At 45.3% G+C, this 21,085-nt stretch overlaps 1 protein-coding gene across 1 annotated transcript in view; it reads left to right on the forward strand.

The window, feature by feature from the left end:
* The window catches only part of LOC138288591 (uncharacterized), a 300,606-nt gene extending 280,661 nt beyond the window's left edge, over positions 1-19,945 (forward strand). Inside the window, exon 12 of the mRNA XM_069230091.1 lies at positions 19,539-19,945. Within this exon, the coding sequence (XP_069086192.1) occupies positions 19,539-19,678 (140 nt within the window). The 3' untranslated portion in view covers positions 19,679-19,945. The remainder of the gene's footprint in view (positions 1-19,538) is intronic.
* The last annotated feature ends 1,140 nt before the right edge of the window (positions 19,946-21,085 follow it).

Below are 21,085 nucleotides of genomic sequence, written 5' to 3' on the forward strand. Positions count from 1 at the left end.
CTCGTTCAAGACGCGACCCAGCCGCAGCACTCCTCGCGGAGCTCCGCGTCCCGAGGAGTGCCTCCTCCGACGACCTCCAGGCCCCGCCGTGCAGGTAAGAAAGGGAAAAGAGATTTGTCTAGCGTGGGCTAGACAAAAGAAACAGGAGGTGATAAGGGTGGGGGGGGTTTTTGAAAGGGGAAGGGAGGGTCTAGGGGGGAGGCGGGAGGCCTCATTGGTTAAAAGGAAGGCGAGGGAGGGACGGGAGGTAATGGCTAGTAAGCCAGTCACTGTGTATATGTTACTTTAACATGGTTAATGCGCCTGTAGTAGACCTTTGCAAAATCCCATCTGTACAGCTTTTCATTTTAACACACCATAAATGAATTGCCCTGAAACTTGCCCATGCTGAACCTTTCTAGATTATCTTCATAAAGCATGCACGTCTGTGGATGATGTGCCTGCTGCTATATTTCCCACTTCTTCAATTTAACAATTGTCAACGCTACAGTTATTATGAAAATGTACCACTCGGTTTCCTACTTTTCCTATACTAACTTGCCACCTTAAGCGCTTTAACCCTCAATACATCATGTATACCAAACAGTAATATGAGAAAATTAATTACTTACACAACACATAAGTAGTTCTCAATTACATGTTCACTAGTTCTTATTAGAATGTCTTGGATATATGCTTCTGAAAAAAATGATACACATTTAACAACACATCCTCTCATCCAGTCTGTGAATTCATCTAATCTTTTCTATGGAATGCTTCCTCATATGACACTCCGGGGTCAAGATGCAGTAGGTCACTAGAGGTACGTTTTTTTAATTTGTTGCAAACGAAGGCATTGGTTGAACTTGACATAATCTTTATTTTTTTTTTAACTGTTTTAGAGTTTTCAATTGGAACAATACCCGACAAATAATAACAACGTATCGCCCTGTTCTTGTTTAGTCCACATACATTTTTGGCATACATAATAGCTTCATTATTTTAGTTCCCATGGAAACTCCGTAGGGCCACCTTCATGACAGGACACCCTCGATAACCATGATCCTCCCCTGTGTCCACGTCTTTCACAGCCCCATCTGAGTGCTTTGGGCCGCATTTGTGGCTCAGCTCAAACCAAAGTGTTCTCTCTATAGGCTCCATATTCTGTCAAATATCTTTGGGCACCCCTATGCAAAATAAACCCCTCTCTCAGCCTCTATACACTGCATGATCCTTGCAAACCCATTGGTTCAACGTGAGGAGAAGGGGCTACTCCATCCCTTAGCAATATCTCGCTTCACCAGGGCAAAGCCCAATGCGCACCAGAAAAGGAGTTGTTTCCTGGGTAGATCTACACTATTAGGTATACCCAATACAAGAAAACGGGAGGAATAGGGGATCTGTACCCTCAGAAGGGAAGCCAATTTTGAGGGTGGCTTCCTTTAAAACTTTTGTATGTGTGAACAACTCAAGATCGTGTGGAGAAAAGAGCCCTCTCCTCATCTCAAGCAAAGGTCTGGGTCCTGCTCATCGTACACAGCCAAAAATCTGTGATAATAAACCCTATAGAGAACCTTCAACTTTATACGCCTCAGGCTAGTTTTTTATCACCACATCCTCCATTGAGCCTAAATCAGACTTCCACTTCTCCCAGAGGACCAGAAGAGTGTCCTCTGGTATTTACAAGCATACATTATGAAGTCGAGATGGCCTTGAACGTAATCTCTTGCAACAACATCCTGCTCTCCACTGGGCTGTATTTCAACAACTCATCCCACGCTACCACTGCAGCAGTGGAACAGTTGGGAATCTCTCAATTTGAACTCAACTGGTAGTTCTTGAAAGGATTTCATAAACTCTCTTTCTGTGAAGTCCCCAAGGGTCGAAATGCCAATGAGGTCCCATGACAAGGGCGATCCCCAGTTGGCTTGCCCCTCCGACCCACATAAGCTGTTGCCTTGCCCCATGTCTCAAGAGATTCCCTTGCTGGGCCCAGCAAGGTAGGTCTACCGGGTCCTCCATAAATATAGAGCAGATCGGATTTCCTTTCCATCAAGTGACTCTCCAGTCTTGCGGCGGAGTCATCTCTGGGTGCATAGCACCATTCATTAATCGCTTGCATGGGCTGTCCAATGATGTGCCAGCAGTGCTATGCTGCCATTGTAAACCGACCTCACAGGATGCAGAAAGCAAAACTAGGGATGCCACCGCCCCACAAAAGGAAGCTCAATGATCTATTGACCCTTGTAGAGAAAGTCTCCAGCACTGCCCAAGAGAAATTCTGAAGTACATACACAAATGGTGGCAGTGCAATAATTTTAAAGAAAGCAGCCCGTCCCATAAGCGTCTTCCTGGATATGCCGGCTCCAGATTTCTCTAACAAAAAATTGAGTTGGGTCCCAGGTTACCTCGAATCCAAGGTAGTGGAAGCCCTCTGTCAAGATCTCTGCCCACGGGCAATCACAGCAGCAGGGCACCACCTACCAATTTGATACAGGATGGACTTATAACAATTATTTTTGTAGCCTGTACAACTTTCAAAGGCTCTTAGTACTTGCAAGACTGCAGGCAGAGAGATTGTTAGTTACGCCAGATACATTAAGATATAGGCCCTCATTATTAACATGGCAGTAAAAACGGGCGTGTTCATGCTGGCGGTCAAAACACTGACCGCCAGCATCCCCAGATCCCAGCCAGCCGTATTAGGAACATTCCTCTGGGCAGGCGGGCTGCCTGCCGCCCCACAGGAAGGCCTGGCCTGGACATTGACAGTGGCTCCACATGGAGCCGCCACCAATGCCTCTGTGCGGTGGGTGCAGCTGCGCCTGTCGCGCAGATCACTGCCCGTAAATCGGGCAGTGACCTGCGCGATGGGGCACTGCACCAGGGCCCCTGCACTGCCCATGCCAAGTGCAGGGGCCCCCAGGGGTGCCCCGGTTCACCCCTCCCGCCAGCCTTTCCCTTGCAGGGAAACCCACCAGGGAAAAGCTGGTGGCTGAGGAAACACTATCCGAGGGGCAGCACCGCTGCCCTGTTGGATATTATTTCTGACCGCCGCCAGGCTGCCTGACGAAGGCAGCCTGGCGGTGAGCGAGGGCTGCCGATGGCGGCCCTCATTGGGTTCATTATGTGGCGGTGTGGCCGCCATGCCAGCTGGCGGTTTTAGCCACCACCTCCAGCATGGCGGGCCACACCACCATGTTCAGAATGACCGCCATAGTCTGCATACAGTGACATGTTTTTTCTGGCTCATCTGTAACTTCGGGAAAGCCCACTGGTTCTCAGTCTCAGTCACTTCACCAGTGGCTCCAAAGACAATGCGATAGGGGCAGTGACAAGGGCAACTCTGCTGCATCCCCCGTCCCATCTGGAACTCCCCTGTGATCATCCCATAGATCCTACCCCTCGCCACCATCCACAGTAGTTTGGGCCGAAGCCAAACCTCTGCAGGACCCTGAAAATATACTGCAAACTAATTGATTCAAAGGCACACTCCTCATCCAAGGCAAAAAGGCAAATGTCTCTTGAATCGCCTAGAGGCAAGATAATTCATTTTGCAAGCACCTTAAGTTTTTCCTAGTTGCTTTCTCTGGAATAAAGCCTGTTTGGACCCTGTTCACTGGGGTGGGGATGACCTTCACCAGAAGGAGTGCTAGTATTTTGGTGAAGAGCTTGACTGCCATTGGGTTTGTGCCATCTCCCCTGGGTATTGGGAACATGCATGCATATCTCCCCTTCCCTCATGATCAGTGGGAGCATCCTTGTATCACATTCTTCAAGGAATACTTCCAGAAATTGTTGGGTGGTCTCTGCCATGTGCGCCTGGTGGAATTCACCTGAAAAGCAATGCCGCCCTGAGTTCCTCGAGCTCCAAAGGAGCTTTCAACGCCTCAATTGCAGTACCTGGCAGTTTCAACATGTCTAAACCCTGCAAAAACGGGGTACATCAGTCTGGGGTGATGTTTGGGTCTGCAGTATACACTCCATGTAAGTGTGCCTTAAATGATTCTACTACACCCTCCCTAATGGCCACTGAATTCCCTGCTGCCGTAAGTAAGTGTGTTATGATTGGTGGTTGATGTCCCCTATGCAAAATTCACGCTAGGAGTCTCCCCGACTTATCTCCCACTCTGTGCAATTGTTGTCTGCATGGCTTAAGTGTAAACTTGTCTAGTCAGTCCCAGACATCTCCTATATGTCTATGCACTCTCTGCTCCTCTGCCTGCCATTTAGGGTGGGTCAAGTCCCGGGCCTGTGTTGATGCCAGATGTGGGTCTTCCCTACACAACTCCAACTGTAATTGTCTGCATACCACACGTCAAGCCCATACATGCACCCCATATTAGAGACTTCAAGGCCTCCCACCCTGGAGCCCTATGCATTGTGGAGCCCCAATTTATGTTCAGATAGTCGGTCATGGTTTGGGACAGCGTTTCCCTCCCTACCGGATCTGTCACTACCTCTGCAGGCATCCTCCAATACCTGGCACCCAAAGGGGGACCGCCTCACAACACTGCGTAACAAACCGGGAAGTGATCTGAGAGGAAGCGTCCCAGATGTGTAAAATCCATATCTTCCTGACACCTGCACTAAGTATTGCATCTAACCTACTAAATGTGTTTATGTTGTTAAGTGGCATGTGTAGGCTCTTTGGGGTGGGTTCCTTTCTCTCCATATATCCATTAACCCCATGTTATGCATGACCTTCCTAAGAGCCGCTGTCATGAGGGGTTTTGTGTTCGCTCTGGGAGGAGTCCTGTCTAGGTCACCCTACAGAACATAAAGTCACCCAAACGAAGAAACGGGGTCTCCACCTACTGCATAGCCAAATCTTGTATAGACAACAAGAAGTTCGGGTCATCTATGTTAGGGGCCTAAATGTTAAGAAACAAGACTGCTTGACAATCCAGGGACCCTTGTACAAAAATGTACCTCCCTGCCACACCTACTTCCATGTATGTCAGTGAAAAGGACAGACATGGAGCCATCCATATAGGAGTTCCTCTGGCGTAAGTAGAGTGTGAGGAATGGTATACCTGGCCTTGCCTCTTTTTTGCCAACCTGGCTGCCCCTGCGTCATCTAGATGTGTCTCCTGAAGGCATGCTACACTAATCATATTCCTTTTCAGGAAGGAGAGTATCCTATATCGTTTCACGTAGGAGCCCACCCACCTGATGCTCTGTCAGGAATCTATAACTACCACTCTAAGTCCACAATGCAGAACAGTGATAGTCCTCCCCATCTCACGCTTTTCGACTGAACTTCAAACCGCCTGTATTAACTCCCCCCACCCACGGACACACACAGTTCCACTTGCATCCTGTCTATGCTCCCCCACTGCCTGTGCCAGGACCTGCACAGCATCCCTATTTGTCCAACAGGGACGGTGTCTGCCAACCTGCTAACGAGCCCCTGGCCAGCACTGTCTAGTTGTACACCCCAGCCCCTATCTGACTACCATACACGGCATCGTCTATTACATAGCAGTGCCTCCAGTGCACCCGTTTTGCCCACACTGCAACTGTGTCCATCCACATCTGGCTTCCTGAGAGCCACAGTCACCCATCTCCTGCAATCGTAAGTTTCATAATTCTTATGATTCTCCAGTCTCTGACACTGCTGCCACCTTAGTATCAGGTACGTAGTCCAGCTAAGTATCCGCCGTCTCAACTCAAGCCCCAGGATCTGGTGTCTGTATGTTTGTGCTCGGCCCCTGACTATATTCCTCTGAACCCTGTACTTGCATCATCCCATCATCATTGATGGTTACTCTGTGGTCCCAACAGGTCAGTATTAGGGTTCTCTGTTGCAGAGCGGTAACTGCTTTGTGCTCCCCCTTGGAAGCAGGAACCACAGGTCCGTCTCTGATTAATATCCTGTGGTAGGGAAGCAGTCACATCTCTCATTTTCAACCATTCCCAGACCTCCTCAGGATGATCAAAGAAAAGAGCCTTCCCTTGGAATAGAACTTTCAGTCGCGCCAGGTACAAGTGTAGGGCTCTTAGTTTTTGTTTTGCTGCTTGAAGGATTTGCACTGATCTTGCACCTGCTTCGTGTAGTCTAGATAAGTAGCTAAGCTGCTGTTACCACAGTGTAGGACTTGTTGTTCACGGGCAGCACGTAATATACAGTTTCTGTCCCTATAATTGAGAATTGTTGCAATGAAGGCTCTGGGGGGGTAGAGGACCAAGAAGCCCACAGACAAAGATTTTTGACAGTCCTTGTGGTTTTAGTTCTTTGTGTACCCCTTTTTCCAGGAACCTTTCCATGGATGATCCCTCCACTTTCTCTAGGAACCCCAACACGCAGATATTACACAGGTGAGAGCGACCCGCATCTGGGCCATCTGCCGCTTTAGGATGGTAACTTCCCCCTTTAGCTCTGTTGTGTAACCCTCCACTGTCTCAACCTTGTGACTCACTTTCCTGAGATCCGCACATAGGAGATTAATGTTGATAGATAGGCAAAGTGGATTTAGCCATGCAAAGTGGGGGATGGCTGCAGGGACTGGCCTCCAGCCCTACAAACCCCCTTCCACTGGTGAATAAACCCTGCTGCTTGTAGCCTTCACATGTTTGCTGAGAGGACAGGGCAGAGGGCCTCATCTTTGGTAGGGCCTGCATACCACTCACCATTTTCAGGCCTCCACCTCCTGCTGCCTTTGGCCGTGGCCAGCAGGGATCAGCCCCAGGGTCTAATCGCTGTCCTCTTCTGGGGTAGGATCCCTTCTTCAGCAGCCATCTGACCCCTAGCTACGTACTACATCTACGCCCCCGTGTCTGGCCTCTGACCCTCTCTGTGGAAGTAGACTGCAGAGCTTGGCCTCCGGCTAGGCCCTGTGCCCCAACCTCTGCTCTTTTGGCATCTGACCTCTGCTACACACAGCAGGGTGGTACAAGGCATGCACCCGCTCCCTCCCCAGGTGTCCAACCACCACTTTGGATGGCCTTTGGCATTTACCCCGGTTCTCATGGCTTTCACATATACACTGTAGGGGTAATGCATACAGCCTAGTCTGTGTCCAGGCCCTGCACTCTACCCATGTGCTTGGCCCCACCCACCTACCTGGTCCTCAGTCCCCGACTAAAAACGCCCCTCGGCTGTGGCCAGCAGAGGTGGGCCCCAGGTCCTGACATGTGTTCCCCACTTTGGGGGCTGACTGTCCGCAGACATCTGACCCCTGCTTCACACAGGCGTTGTCCTAGTCCTGTAATGACAGCAGATCATGTTTCTATGTTTGGCCAGCCACCCAGTGATCTTCAGGCCCATGAACCGGGCTTTTACAGAACAGTAATGGCCGTCAGGAGAAAAAGCTCTCTCGTGGAAACAGGGTTAGATTTTATTTTATTTTGTGTTTACAGCAGGGTACACAAACCCAGGTTTGCTAACCTTCCTGGATTAGCTCTATAATTTAACCTCTTCATGCCAAGATTGAAACAATTTTTAAATGTTAATTTCTCAAATTACTGCAAGGATTTACACCAAATCAAGCAAAGGTACTTCCTTGAGTAAATTTCTGCGGACATGCCAAATTTGTTGTTGTTATGTTCAACCATTCTGTCTGTATTGAGGATCAAAGATTTCTATTGGCAACGAAATAGCAAATGTCACTTTTGGAAGCTCCCTCGTCTTTCTTTTTTTTCCCCCACAACTAATGGATATGCATGAATCTTGCCATCAGCAACCCAAAATGAATGTAAGTCTTTTTTTGGAGATTTTCTGCTGATTGGTTAATAGGTGCTATAGTTAACAAAGAAAACAAAAAAATGCCTTATCAATAAAAACTCTGACCTGACCATATGCACACAGACACTGCTACACGTTTAGTACTGTTTAACAAATATGCATTAAGTATCCCCACTGTGGTGTCCTGGGCAGACTCAATGAAAGTATTACCTAATCCTTTTGGTAGGTGTTAAGGTGTGGTTATTAACAGTTATGATATAATGAGCAGCTGGATGTTGTACACTATTGAAGAAAGATGTTAGCTACGAGCTTCAGATGTAGCATGTTCTTGTGCTGGCACCCGGGAATGGGAGGATGCAACACCTACCATGCCCCCTTATGTGTTTTTAAATTAACTTTAGGACACTGGGATCGAGTCCCTGCATCCTGTTATGGCAGCCGCTACATTTTTCTAGAGGTTGGGACAGCCAGTCATATCTCTTGGTTCCCTAAGACCGAAATGGCCAACAGGAAAAAAAGCTCCCTCAGTCAATCAGTTTTTTAAATGTATTTTTTATTTATTTATCATACCTCAGGACTCCTGTGGGACTCCCAGGTTATCAATCACCCAGATATACCTATATATTTGTTTATCCCTTTCAAGCCCAACCCGAGCACCTCTTTAAAAAGCAAACTTTTCAAAAACAGCTGAACATTTACACCAAATAACGAAAAGCACGCCTTTCGGAGTAAAGTTATAAATCTTAGCCAAATTTGGTGTTATTCTATTCAGCCATTTTCTTCTGTATTGCTTTCCAAAATGTCCTGTGGGAATGAATATCGAAAAATGTTTTGGGATCCCCACCTTCTCTCTGCCCCCTACTTAACGGATCACCCTGAAACATTCCACGAAGGTGGTGAGGTGGATGAACTTTTTTTTTTTTTTTTTTTTAAAGTTTTGTGAACATTTGTCAAACTGCCCCAAAGTTGTCAGCAAAATGAAAAAACAGCTCTTCTCATGGAAACTCTGATCTAACTATAACTACATAGTGGTGACCACCACTATGTTTGATATTTATATATCAATCAATCATACAGTAAGGTGATTGGGGGTAATTCCTGCATAATAAACATATTGTGTACTAAGGGTACTTTTTCAGTTAGGCAGCTTGGACACACCGCTGAGGCCGCAGGGAAAGTTTTGTGTACTGTAAGCTCCGTTCAATAGTGTAAATATGCTCTGTGAAGGAGTATGAACTGACTAAACTTAAAAGCTATGCTTCTAGGTATTATATTGGGATATTCAACCACAGAGTTTCATTCTTTATCATGTAGGGTTCGGACCACATCAGTTTCCCATTGTGTTTGCTATGGGATGAGCGAGATAAGTAGCTAGGTCTGAAGGCCTTTATATAGCCATTTGATTATATCTGCCAGCCCCCATCACATACATTGTTTGGACAGACTTGTGTGTTGTGGGTTCAGCTCTCAGTGGTGCCCATTGTTTGCGACCATGAAGTAGTATGTTGGCATGTGTCAGAAATGAGCTGCAGGGAGATCATGTATGTGCATGAAGTCAAGATGTGACAATAGTTGGCCATTACCAAATAAGCCACCAAATACAGTAATCCCCATCTCTTCCCTTGGTACCAGCTTCAAGGAAGTACGGGTACTGGGGGGGGGGTGGGGGGGGGGGGGGTAGGCAATCCGCATAGTGGAATATTCGGGCATAAGGAGACATATCCTGTATGTGACGGAATGCCTGTTTCCAATATATCATAGCATTTCATAGAAGTAAAGAGAGCTTGATTGGGCACGAAACTCCTGGCAACAGGAGTTTGTGTAATTGGCCAGAACGTATCATTGATTGAATGTAACCAATTTCCTGCAATTGTATACCTGCCAGGCAGTGTGAAAGCCAAAGAAATTGGACTGAGAGGCAGTAGAAATGAAAATTAGGGCCATCCAGGCCACCCCTCACTGCTGGCAATTGTAATTTCGAAAGACTGCCTAGGCCCCGGATGAGATCGAGAAAATGGAGTCCAAACATTTTGAAAATAAAACTCGGAATAATGATGACCAAATTAACAAAGTAATACAATAATTTCAGGAACATGACCATTTTGGACAGGGCTAGACAGCCTGTGACGAGAGAGGAATACTAACCTTGAATTTCTTCCTGTGCTCTTACAGCAGCTAAAGATTCTGTTAGATTCCCATCTAACAGGTCTTTAGGAGTTCTATAAGCTTGAATTCCCAGGTAGCAAAACGTGATGTGTGCAACTGGTATAATCTGATCAACCATTGTAACTGTCTAGTAAGTTATGTCATTTTGGAAGAAAAATGCATAGAATTTGGAGTGATTAACTTGAGGGCCTGATATTTTCCCAAACGAGTAAAGTAATTCAGAGATCAGTGTAAGACTTTGGTGTAAATCTCTAGTGTAGAGGAGCACGTCATCGCCATAAAGGGAAACTGCATGTGTATGTGGGCCTCTGGAGATAGCCGGATGTGTGGATTCCCGCCTGATTGTTTATGCAAAAGGTTCCATCTAACATAAAAGGTAAGGATGATAGTGGGCAACCCTGGTGTGTACCTTTAGAAACTTGGTATTGGTCTGAAATATGAATGCCTGTTTTCGATCTCCCTAGAAGGGCAGCTTAGAGCAACTTGGTCCAGTTTATAAAGGACTGGAGTATATTAAATGCTTTCAAGGCTGAGAACATACAGTCCCAGTCTAATAAGTAAAAGGCCTGCTAAAGGTCTAGGGAGAGACAACCTGCGTTTGGAAAAGTATCATGTGCCATATCTCCATAACTTGGTACAACCTGCTAATATTGATGGAGGTACTCTGACGGGTAATAAATCAACATTTGTCAGTGTTAATTAACTCTGAAAGGAGAGGAAGTAGTTGTGTGGCTAGTACTTTACTAAGGATCTTGTATTCAGAGGTCAATAAAGAAAATGGACAGTAAGAGGAGAGGTCATCAGGGATACAACCTGGTTTAAGCAGGGAAGTAACTAGGGCCTGTTCAGTGGTGAGGGCAAAGTGCCCGCTTTTAGAAATATGCTGCATATAATTTCTTTAAGTGCAAAATCAATCAGGATACAAAGGTTGAGTAAAATTCGACAGGCAATCTGCCGATTCCCTGTGTTTTATTATGTGCCATCTCGGTGATTGCATGGCTGTAGTGTACACATTACATATAAAAGAGTACTCCCCACAGTGATTATGCTAACGTGTCATACAGGAGACAAACCACAAAAGTCATAAAACAAAGATCAAATACGCTTGACCAACAGAACTCAAACAAATAACAAACGTAACCAAAAAGAGATGTAAGAAAAAATGCTTATGAAGGTGCAAGACATGAAGGAGTAAAGGTGCCATCTAAAGAATAAGTAGCATATATGTAGTCTTACACTTGGTCAATGTACCATTTGTGAGCACAACAGTGTGGCAGGCATAATCACATTGAACAACATGGTTATCGCTACATCCCATTTCCAATGAAGAAAAGGAAGGATAACAAAGATAGGGAAATAGAGTGAGGGGGAAACGAAGTGGGGAAGAGGTGTAGAGTAAGGAAGAAGAATAGAGGAGGAAATTAGAAGAATGGGGAAGAAGAGATGAGAAAGGTTCTGCAACAAACCCATCTGATACAGACTGTTTTCTCTGCTGTGTGAATAAAGTATCAGATCCAGTTGTGGTAGTTGTTAAATCACCACGTCTGCAGTTTGTGGCATTACGGATGGAAAAAGAGCCAGACTGTCATTTGAGTTTGAATTTGAAGCCACACTCGCCCGGGAACTAGAGGAACGTCAATGATTTTGTGTGCTTATTGAGGACATTATCTCCATTACTGCCCTTTTCCGTCTAGTGATTGTTGAGGAGTTACTGTTGACCTGGAGGACATTGCACAGGTCAATGAAATTAAAATAAATGAAAGGTAGATTTATATAGTGCGGCTTATCACCCGTGAGGGCCTCAAGGAGCTCTCTGTGGGCATGGAGCGATTGTCATTTGCCCACAGGAAGTTGTGCTGACGCTGAGCCTTAAACTCGTATCTTCAGCTCCTGAGGCAGTCACTCAGACAGCTGCGCTACATCCTCTCTGTGATTTTGGCATTGAGAAGTCTCTTATGTGTTCCTCTGAGGGCAGCTCAGCAGGTGAGGACATTGTGCGCAAGGATATTTCTGTTCCAGTCCGTCCCATACTGCCTCCGGTGAGTCAAAGGATAGAGCTGTTTGTGCATGACTTTCAGTTTAGCCGGATACATCAAGGCATAAGTGAGTCCTTCAGTGCTTAACTGTCGTTTGACTGTCTGAAAGGAGGCTCTGCGACATTGCACAACATGAGTGTAATCAGGGAACAAAGAAATCATGGTGTTGTCCATACTGATAGAAGGTTTTTCTCTGGCTTTTTGTAGTAGTCTCTGTAGTTGAGGATACATGCAAGTATTGGACGTGGGTGTACTCCAGGGTGATGTCACCTCTTCAGCACCCTGTGGGCTCGTTCCACTGTGAACAGGGCAGAAAGCTCCTAAGGAGCTATGACTGATTGAAACCACTATTCAATAAACTGTGTAGGGTTGGTGCCGTCTGACCCCTCCAGAATTCCTATTATGCGCATGTTATTGCGATGTGTGCAGCCTTCTGCATCATCTGCCTTTTCTTGCAGCATAGTCGCTTGTTTCTGAAGTTTTGTCAACATAGTAGAATGTGAAGTCCGGTGGGGGGCAGGGTTGGTCAATGAGGCTAATGTAGTTTCAGCAGTACCAGTGTTCTCTGAAGGTTTACAATGGTCTTCTCTTAACCGTCCCAGTTCTGTCAAAAGTGTCAATTCATTGTTCAGTAGCAGACCTAGAGTCACAGATTTCACTGAAGTATCTCAGCCAGTTTGTCTTTTTGGGGGGTGGTGGGGGCAAATCTGTAGGAGGCATGCAATCCTCAGTGGCATGAGTGGTAAAGGCATCTGAATAACTGTTGTGTGTTCCCCCTTTGCAATGCTGCAAAGTAGATTTTTCCATTTTATATTCATTTATTCATCGTGTAGTCCAGAGAGGCAGAACCCAACCACACCATAGTGGTATCCAACATAGAAATGTAGGAAGACAGAGGCACCAAATGGTAGCATCTCAGTCCCTTGGACGGAAGCACTTACAAGTGAGTTACTGGAAGCACCAGTATTTTAAAGTATACAATGCTTCCTTCCTCCGTATACCATTCCACTTCTCACAAGTTGTAAAGTGAGCACTGCGCATGTTATTCCCACAGGTGATGGCTAAATAGACCCATACAGCATGAAGGGAGGTGTCTAGTGTGTGGGACAACAGCTATGTAAATAGTGCCAGTCTATTCAAGGGGAATTATGTGAGGGAAGGTATAGGAGAACCCACAGTTTACGCGCCATAACAAGCAATTACTGTTCAATGAGCAAAGTGCAGCATATTAGTCTCTGAGGGGAGCAACAGGGTCTCAAAAATATAGTACTCTCATAGCTGCTGCACAACAAGGCTATTATTGTTTACTAGTGATTGATGATAGAGATTTCAGGCCAGGCAACAGGCCACAGCTGTAGGGAGCCTGAGCACATGCTTCAGGGAGGCTAATGCACTGTGGAGATTCCCAACTTTGTGAACCCCAGGCTGAGCTCATACCAATGTGTGTGGCCAGTCGATGTGCCGCAAGCGTGCAGATGAGGGAATCAGCATCCCCGCCAGGAGCAACCACAGCAGTAGGGAAGGCCGCGACAGGCACTGCGCCCTGCAGCTCAGCCAGACCACAGGTAAGGGGGGATATCCGCAAATTATGTCTTGGGTCTCTGGCGGTACCCACACAAGGGGTCAGGCAATCTCTTGGAAGAACATGCAGTCCACAGGCTGCCTCCTCCACTCCGATGCATTGCCCACTACACACGGTTGCTGTGAAGAGCAGTGATGCAGGCCCGCACCCAGCAACCAGGCACACTCACCAACTCGACCATTGCTATTGTTGCCACTCCACTGCGTCTAGGTGAGGGGGAGTACTCTGGCAGCGCACATCCAGTACCCTGGCTGCTGCCCCATCAGTAAGATAGGCTGCTGCACGTGGCGCAAGAAGAGCAAATCGGTGTTGGGTCCAGCCCACAAAAGCAGTATAGTGAGTACTCTGTGGGATCTCTGGAGTTACTCTTGCATGTTAGATGTGTTGCGTTTAAGCACCTCTGTGGATTGTGGCAGATAGATCAGAATAAGTGAGGCACCCAACCAGAGCTCTAGAAAGAGCTGTCCACCATATTCGTTGATCATTCCCCTCTGGACCACCATTTATTAATAAGAATTATAGACAAGTATTTGGGTAATGGCAAAGGAGCTGGACCAGTTGCTACAGAGATGCTGAAAAGCAACAACTTCAGGGCTGACGCCATAAGCTATGTAGGAGCTAATCATGACTCGACATATAAATAAAGAAATATAATACATCGGAGCCTGATATTACAGTATAAAAGGTTATCCCTAATTTCCTTTTTACAGGCGTCTTTGATGTTTCTAGTCACCTGTAAAAATGAAATGGCATAGCTGCTCAACTGTAATAAATAGTTACAGTTATGACATCATAGTGCCTGTTGCCAGAGCAAGCAGGCCACGTGAAAGCAGGTCATTCAGAGTCATTAAAGCTTCAGGTTAAACAAAGCACATAAAACTGGATTTTTAACTGTTTTTTTTTTTTATGAAAAGAAAATGATGAGCAGAAAGGAGAGGTTTACAGCAGCATGTTTATTTTTTGCACACTAAAAATGATCACTCGAAAAACAGTATCTCTATGCATTTATCTGGACATCGTGCGCCGTACCATTTTTCATCTAACTTGCATTAAACTCATTCTAATAACTTTCTGCAACAATGTCCTAACTGCTTTTTAATATTTGTAATTTCACACCAGATTCAGTGTTTATTCTTCATGCATAGTACCAAACTACCTCGGTCATATGAAAAAGTATGACACCTAGGATTTAAGCAGTTTGTTGGAAGGGAGATGTTGTTACAGTATATTATAGGGAATAAACTACTTTCTGCCCTGCATTATAAGGATTTTGGAACGCACCTTTGAGTTCTGTCATCTTCTAAAGGAACCTTGCCTTAGGCCTTGTTCCTCCATATTGTTATGGAACTCCTCAGTGACTTCCAATATCCTTATAATGTATGGCGGTGGTACTTCATCCCTTATATTATAGCTATAGTCTGCTCTTAATAACATAGATTCGTAATTACGTTAATTGTATAGGGATCTGTGATGAAATATGATTTGGGTGCATCTCCTTTTCCGTCTAATAATTATCCGTAACTTAGTGAATAATATTATGACGGTAGTTTCTACTCACATTTTTACAATAGTGCCTAAATGTGTACTACTTGTGTGTGGGTGTATTGATCTACTAGATCACCCTTGGATGAAGATCTCTGATAGGTCTGTCCCCTAACAATTATTTCTATAAATGCTTAACTTAATGGGAGGAGTGAGCAACACCTGCTAGTTCTCTTTTTCCCCTAAAATGTCAGTCTGCGTTTAGGGCTGAGGAACTATTACAGGTGGGACCCCAATAATTTCAGGGAACACAATCCCTCTGCCCTGTCAAAGTTAAAACTTAAACCAAACAGTGGTTTCTGCAGGTCCATGGAAAGCAGCAGCACATTTTCCAAGGAATGTCTAACTACCCTTGAGTTATGCAGGCAGTGGAGAACTGGCCTGAAAAACATATATTGGCTGTGATACAAAAAGAAAGTGGTGAAGCACATTCACAGATTTACACTTAGGGGCAACTGTAGATGTACCACTTTATGAAATGAACAAACATTTCCAGGAATATGAATGGAAAGCTGTGCCAGGCGCAGGTCTGTATGCATTTTCCTGAGAAGGACATGTGACACTCTGGGAATCCTATTATTGGTGTGTAGAGTTCTTCATAGTGAAGAACTCAGCAGAGAGAGAATAGGATCCCTTCTGCAAACACACAGGGGTGGCTCCTTCACTGTGGTGAAGGAGCATTGCCCCCCCTGGCTGAGCCCGCAGGGGCGGTGCTGGGCCACGGGGGGTGAGGGGGGAGGTGGAGTGATGTGCACTAAGGGCACATGTGTGTTTGGCCGGCTGTCTCAGGCAGGCCAAACACACATGCGCACTTGGGTTTCTCCAACCCGGCTGTGTTAAACAGCTGGGCTGGAGAAACTGCACAGATCCCAGGGTTGTCTCTGAGCAGCAGTCCGAGCCGCTCACACCAATCCTTGAGCTTCTTTCAACCTAAGTTTAGCATAAAAGCAGCACCATGATTGCATAGGGGAGCCTGTTCTTGTGTCCCAGCAGTTAATGCTGGGACACCACAAGAGGATAGCCCAGTGAGGCGGTAGGAACCGATGCATCAAGGTACTTTTTTTTTTATTTATTTTTTATTTTCATCTTGTCTCCGCCCCCTTCCACTCTGACTCCCCCTCACTCTTCCCCTTGAGTTATAAGGTGCCTGCCAATGCAAACACACCATTTTTTGTTTTGTTTCCTCCACAGAGAAAATGTTTCCCATGAAGGAACCCTTTCTCACACACTCCCAGCAAATTGTGGGCAATCCGTTCCCCTAATTACACCATCTCTTGGCTAGACTAAATTTCGGACCATTTACACAGAGGGAAGAGAGGAATTTGTGAATGCTGACAGCCATGTTTTTTGGGTGTTCACAAACTTCCAAGGCTAACCACACATTGCAACTCCTACTTCCCTCCCTTTGGAGTGAGAATTACAAGTGCTGAGAACTCGCACTTATGGCCGAGTTATCTACACGTGTAAATCGGCTTATGACTGCCATGATTTCCTTTGAGAGTTTTTGGCAAGCTTAAGTAAGGTAAATTAGGCTGTCAACAAATGTACATTTACAGCCCAATTTACCTTTGAGAATAGGCTCAAATAAGGTTATGAAGTGTGCATGTTTGAAAGTGGAACCAAAAGACTAGACCATGGCAGTAGTGTGGGCTTGAGGTTTTCGACCTGTGATGAGAGTCCAACTGGCACAATTTACTTTTCTTTAACTGAAAGCTTTTCCCAAAGTGTAGAATTTGTCAGGGATGGCTCCTTCGTAATGGCAAAGGAGTGTCGCACCCCTGGCTAAGCCAGCAGCTGAAAAAATAGAAACAATATTTCACTGTTGATTTATTTTTTCAGCTAGTTGCTCAGCTTAGCCAGTGTGTGAAGGGCGGGTTGGGCCATAGAAGGGGAAGTGGAATCTGTGCACTTGAGTGGGCATGTGCATTTGGCAAGCTGAGTTAGGCCAGCCAAACACACATGTGCACTTATGTTTCTTAGTACACTTAGGTTTCCTAGGTACACAGCTGGGTTGGAGAAACTGCGCTGACTCCCAAGCAGTGTCTGAGTGGCAAAACAAGCCACTCAGACCAAATCTTGGTGCTGCTCTCATACTAACTTTAGCATGAGCGCAGCACCAGGGTTGCAGGGAAGCCTATGCTGGTGTCCAGAAGAGAAGCAACGTGGCAGACAGCGTTCACAAGGTAATTATATATTTTTTTTATTTCCCCCCTGCTACTCCCCGCCCTATTACATTTGCAGTGGCTGCTGCTGGAGACTTACACCATACCTGTGCTCGCACACTTGTAAATCTGGCCCCCCTCAGGAAATCGGATAACTGGTATGTGATTAGAGGCATATCCTGACAAAATCACACTCTGCCCGATTTCATGAGATGAGAATGCCAACCTTTTCTAATCTTTACTGACTCACAACATCTCCATATGATTGAGCAAGAACCATTTGGTAAATATTTTTTATTTAAAGCAGGTATACTACTTTTTCTGATCGTTGCTTTGATTTCACCTTTCTAGGATATGCAACTAAATCCCCGTAACCATTCTTCAAAACCTCGTTGGAAGACTTCTTTGTTGTAAAAACTATTTTCAATGAACACTTGTTTTCTACTCCTTCAACAGATGCCTTACTCTTCTAGAACATAACTTAACTGAATGCCCATTTACTGTGCTAAATATTTAACATTCTGTCCTGAAGGTTAGAACACTGTCACCGCCCTATTTTCTCTACACTTTCATACCTGTAGATTTTTTTGCAACTGTGAGGAAAAAGTTTTTTTTAGCACGATAGCTTGATATCAAATGTTGGTGACGAGCTTTTAAGATTTTTCAAGCTAGTTTATCTTACAAACCGCATACTGGCGGAAGTAATCAATTATAGATTTCTAAACTGAGCAAACTAATGTGATAACGTGCTGAAAAATGTAGTTTAACACGATTTATTAATGTGAGCTATGATGATGACTGAATAATATTTATGCAAGTGCTTAGTAAACGTACAATACAATTATCTGTTTTTCTGACTCCGGCTGAAGTGTGCTTTATTTTATACAGAGATACCTAGAGAGCTTGTGCATTTGCTGGACATCTTATATCGCCCTAGGAGTCACTTATACATTCTATTGAAATGAGTATAGACTCAGACATGATAAAGTCGACTAAAATATGTTCTACTGGAGCTGATTTACATATACCATAATCAAAGAACATCTTCCGCACAGGAGCATTTTTTAGGTAGCAGGCCAAAATCAGAACATACTCTTTGGATTGGGTGGAGAAGCTGCAAAACCCACTAACTCTTCTAGAAGCACTACCACCAGAGGTTTACAGCAACCCACTGTATTTTATCTACATGACATTTAATGGTGGCTTCATCATTCGAGTGTTGATAACATCTTGGCTTATTCCAAAAATGTGCAAGAGGAAACTGTAGGGTCTGCTCAGAAGCATTAGTGGATGTTCCAGTACAATTGGATGAATGAGGCTTTGTCATGATCTCTCCAATGTGTTTGCTTTTGTCTTGTCTCTTTGAGCCTCAGGTCTATAATTCAAAAAACAGGTTTTGTTTTTGCCATAAATACGAGCATAGAAAACATTGTGGTTTATTATAAACAATACACCATTTGTGCAGTTCACGCATGTGGTTTCATAGGACTCTGAATTCTCTGGTTTCGAACATAGGCTACATATCCTTAAATAATTGCGATAGGTTGTACAGTGAAGAATGCCTATTTCCAAACAACAGGGGTCATTAAATGTCTTCCAGCCAGATTACTTGGCAGTTTCCACCTTTGCCTTTTGCACCTAATTTTTAGGTTGAGCATAGCAGCGCACAAGCGCTGCTTTTCCGACGTGTTGTTTTCTATGTGGGCTTTCAACCACGCCCACCGCACGCCCATCACTCTCACTCATTTGTGGGCTTGCCTTTCAAAAATCCTTTGACATTGGTAAAAGCTTTGTTTGTCCCGCCTTAGGACAGTTTTGTTACTGCCTTGAGGAATGACCGTGTTACATGGATAATTGCACTTTTGACGTTTGACTGTGAGTGAATGTCTTTTTCCTTTTACGTCTCTCCTTTGCGCTCACGCTCATGGCAGCCATGGCGTTTTGAATTGATTAGCTTATGTCAACTGTTTTACTTTTCATTTTCAATTTAAGTGGCACGAAAAGTCCAGTTAGGAATTTACAATGCTAATAGCTCTAACTAGAGCAAACGCTAGACCCATTGCATTGCAATGCTTGTTTTATTATGCATCACAACAGAATGAAGTGTTAAAAGATGTCAACAAATATCTGTGATATGCTTCAGTTCATTGCAAATCAAGTGCTGCAGCAGTTCATTGTAAATCAAGTGCTTACAAATTCTAATGCTAAATTGAGATCTAACTCTTCAAGCATAATACAAAAACTGATTTATACTATGACAAGTGTCTACAGAGCTGCATATGGCTACACTGTTCATCCATTTATGTTTGTGAAAAAGTAAATTCACTATGTGGTATACACATGGAATGCTGGTTGTACTAAAATTATACTTTTTTCTATTTTAGGGAACAGATCTATTCTAACAACAGTATGTGGAATTGTTGGACTGCTGACTATGTTGTTTTTCGGAATTAAGATAATTACTATGGTCTTACACTGTCAACAGAACAGAAAAACATATCCAAAAGGGCGGAACCCGTGGTGAACCCTAGATATTATAAACTGATTCCTAACCAAAAATAGTTAATTCTGTAGTGTTTAAAGAAAATTCTTTATGCTATTTGTGTCATTACTACAGTTTTTGTCTCATTCATTATGCATGGAAATGATTGGATATCCATTTCAATTGACATATCTTTCTTTGCTTGCAGCTGATTATTCCCAAGTATACAGCAAAAATGCTCTTCATTGACACAACTGTAATTTAATGACATTGATGATTAAAGACATTACTCTGAAGTGCACTGCCAAATGTTTAATGTGCCCTTTTTATATACATTTGGGTTTCATATAGAATGTAAATAAAACCAAATAAGGAAAATAAAGTTATAATTTTGTTGTTGAAAATAACACGTGAGGCGTTGCGTGATTACAGATGGAGAGAGACACTTTGTCTGAGCTCCCTGTGGGCCTTCCAGCATGTTTTAGCAGATCTCTGCAGCCCACCCATGCCCCATTGAACAGCCCTACAGTAGAAGGGGACCAGCTCTAGAATACTGGAGTTTGGGGCTCTCTGACAGGTGCTGCAGCGAGAATCATCCTTCTCTGCTCCTGAGCCTGGGAACCGCTGCCAACTTGTTGGGAGAGGCCATGGTGGACTGGGAACAACCAAAAACGGTGCACAGGGGTGAGTCCAGGGGAGTGCGGAGGTGGCTAGGTTGCAGTGCGGCCCCCTGGCCTGAGGAATCACAGATCCTAACCCTGGGCCTGTGAGCCTGGGGGCCCTGGCCCATGTGCTTTGCCGTGGCAGGATTGAAGTGGGCCCAGTGCAGCTCTCCTGCCACCGACAGACTCCTTCGGCAGGCCCTCTTCTGTGGACTGCGGACGAGCACCCTGCAGATACAAAATCCGCACCTCCACGGTGCTCTGAACTAATGGAGGGCCTGTCTCCTGTCCTGGTGCTCAGGCGAACTTCACCAATGAGCCCACAGCTGCCTCTCGAGGTGCTCTGAATGTACGTGACCAGCAGAGATGGATTGGCTGAAAGCACCCCCTCGCCCCCTGAAGCACCCAAGTGAAAGTCAGAGGAGGAGGCATTGCTGGCCTCGGGCCCACAAATCTGAAGCCTGACGCCAGAGTTCTGCTGATGTAAGCCAGGAGCTGCCCCCCTAAAGCAAGCAAGCCCGGAGGGAATCCTGAGGCAGCTATCAACCGAAGGGGGTACCAGGTAGGGCTACCTGGCCTGACAAAACACTTGCCACTGTAGGGCCCCAGGTGGTGGCATGGGGCCACCAGAAGCTGCCTTGCTGTCACTGCCAGGCAGCCCTATCTTTGGTGACAGGTCTGTAGTGCAATTCCAGTGCAGCAGTGCCAAGGAGCTGCCCAGACATCTGATGGCCTCCCACCTGTGAAATATGGGTCGTGTCTGCCAAAAGGGGGGACTGTGAAGTTG

Source organism: Pleurodeles waltl, chromosome 4_1 (genome assembly GCF_031143425.1).
Source record: "Pleurodeles waltl isolate 20211129_DDA chromosome 4_1, aPleWal1.hap1.20221129, whole genome shotgun sequence".
Lineage (NCBI taxonomy): Eukaryota > Metazoa > Chordata > Amphibia > Caudata > Salamandridae > Pleurodeles > Pleurodeles waltl.